The sequence below is a fragment of the Pituophis catenifer genome, unplaced genomic scaffold (genome assembly GCF_029215685.1).
Source record: "Pituophis catenifer annectens isolate HBS135680 unplaced genomic scaffold, rPitCat1.0.hap2 SCAF_2, whole genome shotgun sequence".
Lineage (NCBI taxonomy): Eukaryota > Metazoa > Chordata > Lepidosauria > Squamata > Colubridae > Pituophis > Pituophis catenifer.
The window spans coordinates 259,280,934-259,296,956 of NW_027256882.1; the positions used below are offsets into that span (position 1 = coordinate 259,280,934).

At 35.6% G+C, this 16,023-nt stretch overlaps 2 protein-coding genes across 2 annotated transcripts; one reads left to right on the forward strand and one right to left on the reverse strand.

Moving 5' to 3' along the window:
- Window positions 1-3,649: 3,649 nt before the first annotated feature.
- RPS23 (ribosomal protein S23) lies at window positions 3,650-6,223 on the reverse strand. The gene is made up of 4 exons (XM_070938796.1): window positions 6,172-6,223; window positions 5,210-5,369; window positions 3,997-4,117; window positions 3,650-3,844 (listed from the first exon to the last, which is right to left on the reverse strand). Exons 1-4 carry the CDS (start codon window positions 6,173-6,175, stop codon window positions 3,698-3,700), a joined length of 432 nt encoding a protein of 143 aa, XP_070794897.1. The 5' UTR covers window positions 6,176-6,223; the 3' UTR covers window positions 3,650-3,697.
- Window positions 6,224-6,653: 430 nt separating this feature from the next.
- On the forward strand, window positions 6,654-9,390 carry LOC139313268 (small ribosomal subunit protein uS12). Its single transcript, XM_070938795.1, has 4 exons — window positions 6,654-6,737; window positions 7,395-7,554; window positions 8,513-8,633; window positions 9,200-9,390. The coding sequence occupies exons 1-4, from the start codon at window positions 6,734-6,736 to the stop codon at window positions 9,344-9,346; spliced, it is 432 nt and encodes a 143-aa protein (XP_070794896.1). The 5' UTR covers window positions 6,654-6,733; the 3' UTR covers window positions 9,347-9,390.
- The last annotated feature ends 6,633 nt before the right edge of the window (window positions 9,391-16,023 follow it).

The window sequence follows — 16,023 nt, forward strand, 5'->3', positions numbered from 1 at the left end:
TCCTTTTGTGCTTTAAAATTAACATCAGAGAAGGATTAGATGCAATTGAATACTTGAAGAACAACCACTAAGACAAAAGATAGCTTTGAACAGAAATCTATTTTAATACTAAAATAGCTGTCTAAATTAAGGCTACATGACAGCAGCATTATGCTCGTTCTTCTGTATGCACGGAATTAAAATACAAGTTGTGGGATCACCGTTTCCTTAGCTACATTTTTTTTTCTACTTGGAGATTATTGGGAGGAAAATTTTTGTAAAGGTGGGTTTTTAAAATGAATACAAACTATTAGGTATATCTTCTGCACACAACTGAATAGCAAGGTGTTCAGAAAGGGCCAATGCAAAGGTTATTTCTATATTCTGCTCATAGAGTAGGGCAGCTGGCACTTGAATAGCTTCACTTTCACTTTCCGTGATCCCTCTGCATCCCTGTCTAGCACACAAAAGCTTTTTATGCCCTCCTGTTAAAATCTGTCCATTCACCTCACCTATGAGCAAAATGAAATAGGACAATATATCTGAGCTTGCCAAGATGATAAAATCAACAAGTCTCTCTTTCTTTCTCTCTCTCGCCCTCCCTCCCTCCCTCCCTCTTTCTCGGATAGGGCCGTATAACACTTTACATTATTAATCAATAAATATTTGGTTGAGATTCAGAAAATACCATACAAAAAATGGTACTTATTCGTTTCAGAGTTAATGTTTCTGCCTGCCAGTGTGAATGGCTATGGAAACCAATCAAATTTAACCTGAAAAAAACAATTATTTGGTAAGACTTAGAATAAAATCCCAGGTGACAAAAACAGGTGATATATTAGCACCTGATGACAAACCACCTTAAAAAGAAAATATACTTTTTAAAAAAGAAAATATATTAAAAATGTTATTAATCTTGTGTTTCCAGACATTTCTGGGAATAAACCTGCCTTGTTCACGGAAATTTGAGGAGGCTGTGCCAGATGTTGGCTTTCATTTGTTTTCTGGTGCATCTGCATTATGAAGCACTCAAGACATATTTTGCCTTTGTAACACAATAAAACATTGTTTTAAACATTTGTGAAATCTTAATTTTATCTGCCATAGCTCCAATGATTTCCATAACAGTCATCACCCCTCTTCTGATTTATACTGCTTTCATAGAACACCAATCAACACTAAAATATTTAAAAGGCTGCCTTTATTACTAATATTTTGACACAATGATAATTGGATGATTCTAGAATACTTCTCAATGACTATTGGGGAAATAATTGATGTCATCAGACATCAAATTCAATTACAGATTTTATATTTTTAAAAATTGACAAATTTTGGGAAGGCTTTTTAAGTTGTACTCAACTTTGGAAGGCACATATGACACCAGGACAATTGGTTGTGGTTTAATAATTTAATCTGAGTTGAGATAGGCAATTACCATGCTAAATAAATAAATAACCGTTCAGGTGAACAGATCCATTTAGGCAGCTAAAGACAATAGTTTGAACAAATGCCAGAAAATGCCTGGCAAGTTGTTTCAAAAACAGGAATACTTGTGACCAAAAATGCAGACATTTACAAGTTTTACTCTTCAGAGCACCTGTTATATTTTTCCTTTTAACCTTTTACTGCCAACTGAATATAAAGAAAATGCCATGATGTTCCGAGTCATTATAGCAAATATGGAGAGGAGAGGGGAGGGGGAGGGAGGAGAGGAGAGAGATTGGCTCAATTTCTCCTGCTTAAAACACTATAGATTTGAGAACTAAAGTAGAGTATATTCCATTGTAATAGGAAGAGGTGGTCTGGTGACCAGAGCAGATCATAAACGGTTCATATGCAAATTCCAAATTAAGTTAAAATGGAAATAAAAAGCCAAATACTTTCCATGAGACACTTATGAGCATACAAGATGAATGTGAAAACAGAAATAAAAGAAAGCACTTTGGATGTCAGACACAGATGGTGAAAATTGTATAAAAGGGAAGAGAAGCCAAAGCCAAAAAAAGTAAAGTAACATGACAAAAAAATTCAGATTGTTAGAATAAACAAACATATATCACTGAGGATAGAAACAGACTTGGAAAAAACAGGAAATCTTCCAAAAGGGTTACATCAGCAGTGTTGTCATTCCCAAATTAGAAAACTACAGAGTAATGGAATATCTACAAAAATGTGGCAAGAAGCAAAAAAGAAATAGGAAAGCTTCTACTGGCTCTTTTGATCTATTGGGCACTGTGTCATTCTCCATTCTGTTGCCAAGTCTAGCTAGAAAAGGTTCTAGCTAGACTATGGCAACGGAATAGAGACTGACACAGTGACTGATAGATCGAAAGAGGTCAAAAGGAAGGAGGGAAGGGAGGAATTACCTGTGGTGAAATGTACTCTGAATTCCCATAATCTGCACTCCAGAAAACCAAGAAACACCTACGTTTATATAGTTTGTTTGGGAGAGTCAAGGTAGTTCCTCCATAGAAGTTCTCAGAGTATATATTTCATTATGTAGTTACTTTAGTTTGGCAAGATTTCTGTCTATAGGTGAGGAATAAAGGAAACTACTTAGATGTACTTCTGCATGCCTTTCTTGGTTCTTGGAGTCTGACACTATCATACAATATCCTTAATTTCACATACTAGCAAAATAATACTTAGGATCCTCCAACATAGACTGGACCCTACATGAGAAGAGATACCAGATATTCAAGTGCTTTTAGAAAAGGCCAAGGAACAAGACACATTTTTGCTAATGCAAGCTGGATAAATGAGAAAACGAAAAAATACTAAAAGAAAGTCTATATTTGCTTTATTGATTGTAGAAAGGCCTTTAATTGTGTTGAGTCAAGCTGTGGAATGTCCTTAGGAAAATAGGAACCCCAAAACATCTTGTACAAAACCCGTCTACAAGACAGGAACCACAGTATAGATAAATGACAAAATATCCTGGCTACAGAATTGGTCAGTCACTCACTCTTACGTCAACGCGTCACAGGGTTGTTGGATGGAGAAAATAGGAGGAAGGAATATCAGATATATTTACCACCTTGCAATATACAAATAACAGACATGGGATAAAAAAAATCTAAGATAACAAAAAAATTGAGACAAGGCAGTCTTCGAGTTATGACCATTTTTAGTGATCTTTTGAAGTTAGAATGGCACTTATGGGGTCAAAGGCAACAATTTAAATTCTAATTTTGAACAATTAATTCAAATTAATCTAATAGATATTAAACTAAAGATTACTCTTTTGCCTAATATCTTATTTTTATTTTATTTTTTTGCTTACATGCAAAAAACAAGCCCACAAGCACCTGGAATCTGCTGCAGAAAGTTTAAAATAGAGATTTTATTTACTTAAATAAATGGTTTATTCTCTTTACCCTTGCTTGTCCCTTATTACATTACTATATCAAAGAAAATATGGTTTGCTTAGCAATCAGTAGGATTATAAAATCAACTTTAAAATTTTCATTTTTTTGATTTAAAATGGATCAGTTTATAAAAGAAGGTATACTCAGATTGATGCAAACTAATGAAAATCTTCTAAACTCCAGGATCTTCTTACAAGCAAAGCAACTCTGGGTTATTATGTAAGAATCAAGTCAAAAGCATTGTGAAAAATTTAGAGACACACATTCTGTAATTTTATGAAAGACTCAACAGGGAAACCTTATTAAAGTAAAAATGTTTATTAGATCCATTCACAGCATCACAGGAATTATGATCTGGGTCTCTCTTTCTTGCCTTTGTACAAGGCTAGTAGAGAAACATTAGCTACTTTAACAACTTTGAAGCGAACTCCAGGAATGTCACCAACAGCATGACCCTTCCGACCAAAGCCAGCAACCAGGACTTCATCATTCTCCTAGTTTAAAACAAGACAACAATTAATGTTTGATGACAAAAGCATGATCATACTTTTACAATTTTTGGTTCCAAGAAAAAAATGATTGTTTTATTCAATTAATAATTTTTCCCTTCAATTAGGTGCCATATTATATCCATCAATGTATTTACCTCAATAAAATTCAAACAGCCATCATTGGGAACAAAAGCTGTAATCTTCTTGCCGTTCTTGATAAGCTGAACTCGAACACACTTCCTGATGGCAGAATTCGGCTGTTTAGCCTCTACACCACTGAAACATGAATTAAACAATAAAGATGCTGTTATAATAAATTTCTAAAGTACAATAATAATGCTTAGCAACTAATTACACAATCTTCATGGTCTGAACTCATAATCTTAAAATCATAAAGCCATGATATTGTCTTTCCATGTGCAAATGACAATCAAAACTAAAGCACATTTTACAGCTTGTCCTGTTTAATCAGATCACAGCAAAATCCAGGGATCACTCTACCTCTTTACTATTTTCCATGGATCTTACTCCAAATAAGTGTGCATAAAGTTGAAATGTTAATTTCATCTATTGTAAGAAAAAATTACTTACAATTATGTAAGTAATACCACAGATAAGGGCATAGTTCTATGTCATTTATTTGAAAACAAAATCCATGGAACTCAGCAAGACAAACTGAAGTCTCTCTGACTTCCATGGGGCTTGTTTCTATCCTTAGGCAAATAACTGCTGTCATTTGCTTTAGAAAGAAAAACAAAAGAAACCTAACACTTAAAAATATGAAAAAGACAGATTAAGGTTGGTTCTAAGTAGACCAGTGGTTCTCAAAGAGTGGCCTGGGAACCCTGAGAGGTCTCTGAGACCCTTTCAGAAGGTCAACAAAGTAAAATATGTTTAAATTATTCCATCTTAATCTCTAATTAAAATGTAGAAACAGTAGATGTAGAAATAACTCACATAAACCAAAATTTTTGGAGTCCTTAATCATTCTTAAAAATGTAAAGGTCCTGAGATCAAAATGTAAATTACCTATACCAAGAGCGATTTCTAATTTTAATAACTGGAACAGAGAAGTAAATCATTTAGAAGAACTGTGCTAAGACAGCAACCTTGGAGATCTTATTCTAAAAAAACATGTAAGTTTTATTATGGACTTTTTTGAAGATATAGGTACAAAAACATTCGCTTCCAAAAACCAATACAAATAATCTCTCTAAGGCTGCAATTCATATGGAGAATCGGGGGGGGGGGGGGTGTACCCAAGCACTTCTAACATCAACAATCCAACTGTAAATAATTCCAAACTGCTTTTAGGTGGCCACTACATTCCATACTTTCTCTACTTAATAATGGTGAGATCTCACTTACACTTTTTCCAGGACAATTCCTTTAGCATGGGAAGCTCCCCCAAAAGGGTTGGCTTTCAGAGCAGTACCCAGATGGGCCTTCTTATATTGCTTGTCATGCCACTTCTGCTCTCGGCGGTGACTGCGCAGCTTCCTGGCTGTACGAAGTCCACGGCACTTGCCTAGAAAAGAAAATTTAGAGATCAAAAGAGAGATTTTCCCTGGATTTCATCTGAACGAACTTATTTCCTTCCATCCTTCCGAGGTGGGTAAAATGAGGACCAAGATTGTTGGGGGCAATATGCTATTTAGTATACTGTCTTTGGTGTAAGCCGCCCAGAGTCCTCGAAGAGTGGGCGGCATAGAAATATGAATGAATGAATGAATGAATGAAATAAACAAACAAACAAACAAACAAACAAAATTTCAATAGGTTTGAATGATTGTTTTGGAGGGGGGGTGTTTCACGGTTTTTATTCTGAGGTCCATCAATGACCCCTTAAGTCTTTTGGTGACATTTACTGTGGTGACAAACCAAACCTCCTTGCAGTCCAACTTAGTTAATAGATAGGATTCCTTGAGGGAAAACCGAGGTTGCAAACTAAATTTTTAATTTTTTTTTTTTTTAAAGTGGCCAAAAGCCCCAGAAAACTCCCTTTCGAGCCCCGCCAGGAAACTGAAAAGGCGCGTGCAGGGAAATCGAGCTGGGCTCGAAGGAAACCTCAGCAAACTATTGACGCTTTTAAAAAAAACTCTAACCGAAGAGAGCAGCATCGAGGCAGACAATAAAGCTGAGTTTCGATTGTATGTATGTATGTATGTATGTATGTGTATTCGGATTATATATGTATACGTATGCTTGGGACACCAACCAAATGGGATATTAATTTTCCCCTAAAGCGTCCCGGCTCTCTCCCATTCCGGCCACTCGGACATAGAAGGGCCGCTTATACCGGGCGCCACATAAATTACGGTTCCGCTCACCCATCGCGCTGCCGCCGCCGGAGCCGAAAGACGACAAAAAAGACCCACCATCCTTTGCGGCAAATCTACGTAACGGTAGTAAAGACCTCACGTAAATGTGGTGCCCCCCGCCTGACTCGCCGGATTTTATATTATTGTCTATTAAGGGAAAAGAAAGGGCGAACGACACCGTGGAAGCGGGAGGCCGAGCGGAGGAAAAAAAAAAATACCACGTCGCTGACATGTAATCCTAATAAATTAGAAACGCCTCAAAGATACACACACACAAAAGGACATTCCCACAGAATCTGGATTTCTACCTTCGCAAAGAAAGCCGGCCTAAACGGCTATAATCTTGCCAAGGTTGGACATCAAACTGTTTCTAACGCTTGAGACCCTCGTCAGAAAAAGCAACCAACTGAATTTCCCACAATGCACCGCGCCTCGCCGACCATCTTTCTTTGCAGCTTTGGAACAGGCGCTCGGTTAGACAGGCTTTTCCCCCCGCCGTGACGGAGGGGGTCCTCGAAGCCGGTGCATTCTGGGTCTTTCTTTTTCCTCCTCCGGATCCGAGGACGACACGATGGGTGAGGTGCTCCGGGTCTGGGCGTCGCGTTGTGGTTGAACAGGGGAGATGAGAAGGGCCGCAGGGTGGCTGAGGGCTTTTGGCGGGCGGGGGAAAAAAGCCCCTCCGCCCTCCATGTTCGCTCAGAGTGATCGTCGCTCAATCTTTTTTAAGGACCACGAGGCCGTCCTTGTGGGTTCCTAACATTAGTCCAGAGGTCTCCAAACTTGGCCGCTTGGAGACTATGCTGGCTGGAGAATTCTGGGAGTTGAAGTCCACAAGTCTTCAAGCGGCCAAGTTTGGAAACCTGTCCATTAGTCCCTCCTCGTGTTGTTAATCCTCAAAACTCCCTGATAGGAGATGACAGCGATGGTATATTTTAAAAAATAGGCCAGCAGGAATTGCCTACTCTCGGAATCTTTTGGGAGTACATTTCCTAACCTGAGTTTCTTTTTATTTTATTTTTTTATTTTTTTTGAATTTTTATTTTTTATTTTTGGACATAACAAAACATAAAACAACCATCATCCATTGCAATCACAGAAAGTGTGTTGCAAAATTTTAGCGCAGTTTTGAGAAGATGAATCTTATATATCATACTTAAATATGGAAAGTTGATGAAGATCCAGTTCTACAAACCTCTGTAATTCCTAATAACTTTTATCACACCATTTTCTAGGCAAGTGCCGTGGACTTCGTACAGCCAGGAAGCTGCGCAGTCACCGTCGTGAACAGAAGTGGCATGACAAGCAATATAAGAAGGCCCATTTGGGTACTGCTTTGAAAGCCAATCCTTTTGGTGGAGCTTCTCATGCCAAGGGAATTGTTCTGGAAAAAGTGTGAGTTTCACTATGAATTCATTGAATCTTGATTTTGACTGAAGAAATTTATGTTGTTTCTTTTAAGGTGTATTGTACTATTTAGCAGAACTGATAAATGGATTAAATGCAGTTGTGTGGCTGAATAACATTTCTAATACATTCCTGTTACTAGCACTTAGTATTGGGAATATTTACTCCTTTAGTTTTGTAATCAAAGCAGAATTTTAGGAAATATATTTTGAAAATATTAATATATTTTGTTAAGAATACAAATAGCATCAAATACTGGGAATTTCTTCTTTAATATCAGATTTTCTGACTAAAGTGAAATTTGATTTTAGTTTTTCTGTTGAAGACTTAAATTACATTAGGCATTAACTTGTTCTGTGGACATGCTTCCTGTGTCTGGTTTGTAATTCACTGTTTGTGTCATAAGTGAGACTCTGGTTTTCCATTATTATTTGAAAATATGGAATTGGCATTTGGTTACTAAGTGAATTTCAGTTTTTTCTTGTATGCAGCCCATCAATAGGAGGGATTGAACTAACTAAGCTCAGTTTTAAAAAGACAGAAATCTTCATTCAATTAGGGAATACTTTTGATCTGTCAGAAAATCTCATAGAAGGAATGGAAAATATAGCAGTTTCTGCTGAAGTTTTGTGTGCTCTCCTTTAAAAATTTGCTCCAGAAATTTGAAGAACTGTCTGAAACATTAGAAGATACAAAGAAAAGAAATCTGCAAAGATCTTCTCCCCTTTATGCTAGCTGGAATGTTCTGAACTCCTTAAGAAATGTTCCTACCAATGGAAGAGAAGCTGAATCTGACCCATGTCTAAAATGGTTTGGCTTAGTGCAAAATGGTGGGGATTGCAAAATATGCCTTTATTAAATAAAATGTTTTTCTATCCTAACCAAGAATATGTGTAGCTTGTGATGGTAAAAAAAATTAAACATACATTCATTATTTTCATTTTAGTGGTGTAGAGGCTAAGCAGCCAAATTCTGCTATTAGAAAGTGTGTCCGAGTCCAGCTCATCAAGAATGGGAAGAAGATTACAGCTTTTGTTCCCAATGATGGTTGTTTGAACTTCATTGAGGTGAATAATTAATAATTAATCTCTATATAACAGGAATTAGCAATGTGTTTTCACAATAATTGGGACTCAAATTCTTTATAACATTTGTACAGAAGATTTTAAAAAGTTCCAGGGAGACACTTAACTAAAAAACATCCTATCTAGAAAGGTACATGGATCAACTAATCTCTTTTTTTATACATACATAAACCTACAATACAACCTGAATATATACCTATAAAAAGGATAAAATCAAACAGAAGAAAAATCACTAGCTGACTGTATATGAAGGGGAATGATGGACCCTGGAATAAAACATTTTCCTGGGGCTTAGTATTGTGGACAATTATTGGGAGATATATTTGGACCATGAACTAGGTTTCTTGGATTCTTCAGATTTTTCTCAAGAAAAGAAACTGCAGGAAATTAAAGTTTTCTTTTTTCCTGTTTCATTTCTCAACTTTTAAAAATAAGTAATGGATTTTGTTTATGTGGCAAAATGAGCCTTCATAAGATTCAAGGTTGTGTAGATGTTTAGTAAATTTTAATTGAATGACATTAACTCTTATTTGTTCATTGAATTCCAGGAGAACGATGAGGTTCTAGTTGCTGGCTTTGGTCGAAAAGGACATGCTGTTGGTGATATTCCTGGAGTTCGTTTCAAGGTTGTCAAAGTGGCAAACGTTTCCTTGTTAGCCTTGTACAAAGGCAAAAAGGAGAGACCCAGATCATAAATTTTATTTTGCTGTTAAGATAATAAACAAAGAAATGGCCATCACTTTTATTATGCCAGATTTTATAGTTTGGACATTATACCTTTTATATAAATGACAGGCTCAATATTTGTAATAAATAGTTGATCTGGAAAATCCCAGTCACATCAGGTTTTGTAGTACAATACCAGAGTTGTATATTAGTCATTGATCAGAACCTAGGAGGCCCAGTTCAAATTCATCTCCATCATGGAAGCTTACAGGGATGACACTTTGCCAGTCACAATTTTACAATTAATCTTTATCAAAGAGTTGTCATGGTGATTGGAGCTTGAAATGCTTTAGTTCCTGAAGGAGAAATAAGATAGAAGTCTAACAATCGTTTTAGGTTGATGAGATATGTTTGAAATGTATTTTATTCTAGTTTTCTAAGTTGGATCTTTTTTATTAGTCTAAGGGTTACATTGTTGTGGCTGTGGTGGTTGGTTTTGGTTTTTTACAGTCATTCACTGATGGTAAGATATTTAAGCTCCAGCATAAAGATGTACATGGATGCAGGGGTCCATGAAGAACCAATGAAGCTATAAGCTCTGCTATAAGCAGAGAAACCATTCGCTTTGTGGGTGGGAGGTATGTGTGAAATGGAAAATATTTTTTCTTTCAGAAATTGAAGAAAATATTGTATCCTGGAATTCTGTCAAATCATAGAAAATCAGTTACATTTTGAGAGAAGCAAACAAAATAAATTTTCATGTCCTAGATAGCAGGAGAAATAGTTAAAATATCTTCTTTGACTGAAAAAATCTGAACAACCACAAGATGGCACAAAGACAAACTTTTCCTATTCCTCTTTGTGGTTAGCTCACAGTGGAAGAAATGAGTAAATGTAACAATAATTAAAAACAGGAAATAGTAAAAGAAGTCTAGTTTGCACAAAGTAACTAAGTTTACACCTTCTTTTCATTTCTGGAATAATGAAACCATGTCCAATGAGTTGACGAGACCAATAGAAAGAAATAAGACGTTATTCAATAATAACCACTGGATTTTCATATAGGAGCAGATAATATTGGCGTGGTTACAATACTTAGAAATAGCGTAATATGTCCATTTCTTAACAGTTTTTACTTATACAAAACTACATAGTCTGCACATGCAGATGCACTTCGTGCCCTTACAGTCTTAAAATACAGACTGCTTCCTTATTGTAGAATATGCTGACATGCATACTAATTAATTACTTTGGTTTCCTTAAATGTGACGTCCATTTAGAGATAATGGAGAAGGGCCTGTATTTGTCTCTCCATTACCACCACTTCTACTGCCTTAGAGCTCTGGCTCATCATTTTAGCCTATCTGAAAAGGAGGTAGTGATTATTCTGGTCATGTTTGCAATAGACGTTTTTAAAAATGTTTGCAAGTTTACTTGCAGTGGGTCTGATGGATTCAGGAATCCAGGGTGGCAATTTATTGCTGAGGTTATAGCTTAAGGAACTTGTTTTTGATTGTAAACTTGGGCAAGGTCACATGGTGACACTGTTTAATGACCACAATGTCTTACAACCATAATTCCAGCTCAATTAGTAACAAATTAAATATTACCTGGCTTATTTCATTTTAAAGAAAGACGGTCATGATACTTATTTAACATAGTGAGAGCTCATGTCCTTTTCCCACTGAGCAACTGCTACATATGGCGGATAAATATGTCTTGCTATGCCTTTTTTCTAGCCAAAGAACAACCAGAAAATGGACATAAAAGAATGGGAAGGGACCCTGGAGGTCTTCTGATTCAACCCCTGCTTAAGCAGGAAACACTATAACATTTCAGACATGGTTGTCCAAACTCTTAAAAGGCCTCTAGTGAAACCAGGAGTAAATTAAGCAAAAGCTATGAACAATCTGATAGTCAGCCAAGGTAAATTCTCTGTCTCCTGGCTTGCTCCCTCCTCTTGACTTTTACATTGGAGGCCATAATAGTTCAGCTACCTGTCGGATGCTTAAATGGGCCTTCAGTGACTACAAGATAGATGCTGCAAATTGATCTGGTGGTCTAGTTAATTCTGTCTAACTGCTGCAAAACCAGGCTTTTCTTATGAAATTTGCCTACCAAACACACAACCTACCATAATATTTTTTTGCTAAATCATTTTTGTGTTCTATTGGAGACATTTTAATCTCAACTAAAGCCAAACACCAGTTTAAGGCCTTCTAATCACCTTCAGAAATCAGAATGGATGGATCCCAAATGTGTACAACAGACAATGATCTATTTTAGTTTTCTGGAATGATATTTCCATCGCTACTATATATTCAGTGTCTGCTATCAATGGCTCAGATTACTAGCTTTTTTCTTCCAGTTCCTCTGAATTCAATTATCACCCTTTCTCAGTTTTTTCCATGATAGTTGCATACAGTGCTTCACAATTCTTCCCTAAATGAACGTTATTTTTCTTCAACCCTAGATGAGATGTATGTGTGGACTAACCTAAATCAATCAATCATGACAAACTAAAAATCAAAACATTTTGTAAATGGTAGGAAAAGCATACATGGTTCTATGAAGGGTTTATGCTCATAACCCTTCAGTCAAGTGAAAATTGTCCATGTTTGTAGCAATGTGGTTAGGGATATGAGGGCATCCTACCACTAGATGCCACTCTTAGGGTACTGAGAAATATTAAGAAGCATAAACTGTTGACTAAAATGTTAATATGCTGGTTAGGAGAAAATCTGAAACTGATGCAAGATTTCAATAGTTCAACTTTGATCCACCAAACATCTTTCATTTACTGCTGGGTGGTGTCATATTTCCATCTCTGAAAAGAAAAGAAAAAAATCTCAGCTGTACCTTGAAGAATATATAAGAATTCCCATTCAATCCATATTTTAAACAGAAAGAGGAAACAATTGGATAGACACTTGTCCATACTCATTTAGAGAGTGGGCTTTTCCTAGTATTGTTGAAGGTAGCAAATTAGATGATTTGAGGGAAACTTCATAAAAGTAATTGATTTTCTGGAAAAGGTTTAGCAGACAAACAAATGTATTGTTTAATCAAAGCGTAATAATGACCCTAAAATTATGCATTTAATAAATACAATAATATACTAATACTATAATAACATATTAAAATGGAGACATGAGGATTAATTTATGTTAGGGCTACCATATATAGATTGCCAACAATCCAGAAGATTATTGTATGAGAGCAAAGTGATACAGATAACCCCTTCTGTTGCCATCTAATGGTCAATCCAGATTTCTGTAGCTCTCTTCTTTTGCTCGAGCAAATCTAACTACTCTGGAATTATTTATTCATCTAAATTGCATTTATACAAATTCAGCTTAACTAACAGAATAAGAAATATTATTTTGTACTACAGCTCAGAAAGTCCAATATTCCTTTGACATCCAATTTTGAACTTTACAGAGTTGTAGATGTACTTGTCAGGAAAATGCAGAAAAATATAACTGCAATTCTATTACAGTAATTGTTACTGAGAAATTCTAATATATTGTATTGAACTAGGGTTTACTTCCACTCAGGTAAGCAAACTTAATATTGCATTGATCTTAGGGTTTTGTCTCTTTGGGCTTCAATAAAAGAAAACTAGATACTGAAGTAATATCTGTAATAACCGAATAAATAAAAGGATGGTTTTATTCACAATTTGCAGAAGAGGAAGGAAAGATTTGCCTTCCCAATTTTCTTTTAACTAGCACCACCAATCTTGTCATAAAAATGTGCAGAGGTATGCAGAGCTTTTATATGACTAAACAGGTATCCATATCACAAATGCTGGTCCCTTCATCTTAGATTATAGAATGTAGAACAACAGGGTTGGAAGGGGCCTTGGAGGTCTTCTATTCTAACCCCCTGCTCTAAAGTTAAGAGGTTTATCCCCAGGTTTGTATCATGCCTCTGTAACACAGGACTATTTATATATCTTTTCCTATCTTTTTGCTAAATATTTGTTAAACCAAAGCAGATTAACTCTACACTGATAGCAAACTTTGATTAACCAATACATATTGCATCCATTAATGAGCACTTTTATTTACATTTCCTGCAAGTTCACAGTTTTTATTTGATAGAAAATAAACATTACCTAAAGAGGCTAAGTGGAGACTTGTGAAGCCAAAATAAATTAATAAAATGATCTAGCTGTTTGACCTTCTAATAGTTTTGTAGCTTCTTATAGATCTTTATTTTATAGAAACCTCTCATACTTACATATGTAATTCTAAAACAAAAAGATTCAAAGGGATAACATTAAAGTTACAAAACGATTTCATTATTCAGTTCTAACACCTACCAACATTCTTGATTGTAAATCAGGAGAGTAAAAATAAACCGAGGTTGACCCTGAGATTCTGCCTGTCAAGTTTCCAAACTTCTAGGATCAGTTCAATTTAAAAAAAAAACAGCATCAAGCCATGGTTACATGCTATACAGAAATATCTACTGTAATTCAGTCCCAGTACTACTATGATCTGAGCTGCATGATTTGTAGTCAATTATGTACTGAGCTTTTAATAAAAAAAATCAGAAAACAAAACTAGCTGGGAAACAGGAAATACAGCGACATGTTTTGTATTGATTGCAAGCCATCTCAGAGAAAACACTGGGCAGGTACTTTGTTATCCTTCCTTTGGTAAGCTCATCCCAGGATCCAACACAAATGCTATGGTGAATGTGATGCTCAGAAATTCTTGTGAGTTCCCCTTCGGCTTATCAACTTAGACTGAGCCACCCACAAGAAGGTGCTGCCATTTGACAATATTGCAGCTATGAGACACAGTCTCTGTACCTCTTTTGTAGTCTAGTAGTAGGATTACCTTTTTCAGCTGGTTTATTTTTAGAGGGTTAAGGGAGGGTGGGGGAGAATGTTAAAATCTACTCCATACCTGAAATATGCTTTAACTGGCCCATAGTTTTCTTTCATATTTAAATTTGGCAGCAAGAAGAGCAAGGAATTCTTGTCATCTACAATACTTCAGCGGATGTCTATAACCATTTCACTATAATTCCAGTCAAGATGGAATTCATTCACAATTAGTGTAACCACACAGGATTTGGTCATGGAAATTTGAATGGTGTCATTTTGGATACTTCTTCCTTGAAGCAAAATTTTGCATTCATCTGCATTGTGTTGGTGATGCTCTTTTCATTCTAATCAGTAGAAGGAGCATTGTCTCAAAGTATTCCAAGACCATCTCCTAACAGCAATGTTAATTATGTAACATTTTTATCAGTACATCTGAGAGTATTTACAGATAATTAAAAATTACCCCTTGTCTCCTTTTATTTCTTACTTCCTTTAGACCTCTGAATACAAATATTGCTTCTAAACAGGAGCTGCAGTGAACAGGTTTCCTATGGCCCAGCTAATTTACTATACCCACATAGTACTATACTCACATACCCACATCTCATTTTGTTTCCCTTCAATATTTTAACTTGCTCCCTTACCTTCCCATTTATTTAACTACATATAGAAGTTGGATTTTTCAAAATTATAAAATATTCTAGATAATTTTTTTCAGATTACTTCTACACCAACTTCAGTAGGCTGTTTATAGTTTTATAATCCTATCTTGTATCAGTAGTTATAATAACCATGTAAAAATAATTTTATTGGCAAGTTTTCCAGTACAGGAATGCTTTAAATTTCACATTATTTTGTTATATAGCAGAAGACAGAGTTGGCCTTCTCTGTGGACTGCATGTAAAGCAGGGATTCCTGAATATTTTGTTCTCACACCTCCCTTGAAAAGCACAGTGCTTTTCAAACTTTTAGATGTGTGGACTTCAATCCCTAGGATTCTCCAGCCAGTATGAAAATTTGAAAACACTGCTTTGGTATAATCTCAATGTATACACCTCCCTAAAAATCCAAACCCCAAAAGGAACACAAAGGAATACTCGACATTCAATCATTCTTCACACCTTTCCTAGACTCCTTCTGTATCTCTGCAAGTTAGGTAGAAGATAGCATTTTGTATTGCTGCTCACAGGAAATGGTTAATAACCCTTACATATGTTGAGCCAAGCTACTCATGTGGATCAGCCATACACTGACTAAACTGGCTATAAAATTGGTGTATGCTTAAAAATCTATAAATCTCTGGATTGTGGAAAAATTTGCATGTATCTTTTTTATATAGCTTTTACTGAAAGTTTTATAAAGAGCATAAAAACTAACAAACTAATAACAAAAACAAAAGAAAAAAGACCATTGTGCAGAAAGAAAAAAATAGTTTCCAATTTCCTTTGCTGCAAATATAAGTAAATTACAAAGTTACTCTTACTTTATAACTACAAAAGTCATTTTTTTTAATATCTGTTTTTTTCTGATCATCAAAACCACGAATCATGGTTTTTTTTATTTTATGTAAAAAGTCTAAGACATTTCCAGTCAACCATAAATGTAAATAATGTGTTTCCTCTAATCAAAGAAGTCAGTTTAGCCATCTCTGCAAGTTCTATCATCTTCACCAACCATTTCTCCTTTGTGGGTATTGTCAATTTTTTCCATTTCAAGCGTATAGTAGTCTCATGGCAACTGTCATATATAAAAACAATGTTCCGTGACTTATTCCTAGTTGCTTGTCTTAGAAATAATACTTTTGGTTTCAATAATACTTTAATCTTATGTTTAGAATTAAGTTCTGAAAGGGAGTTATAAACATCT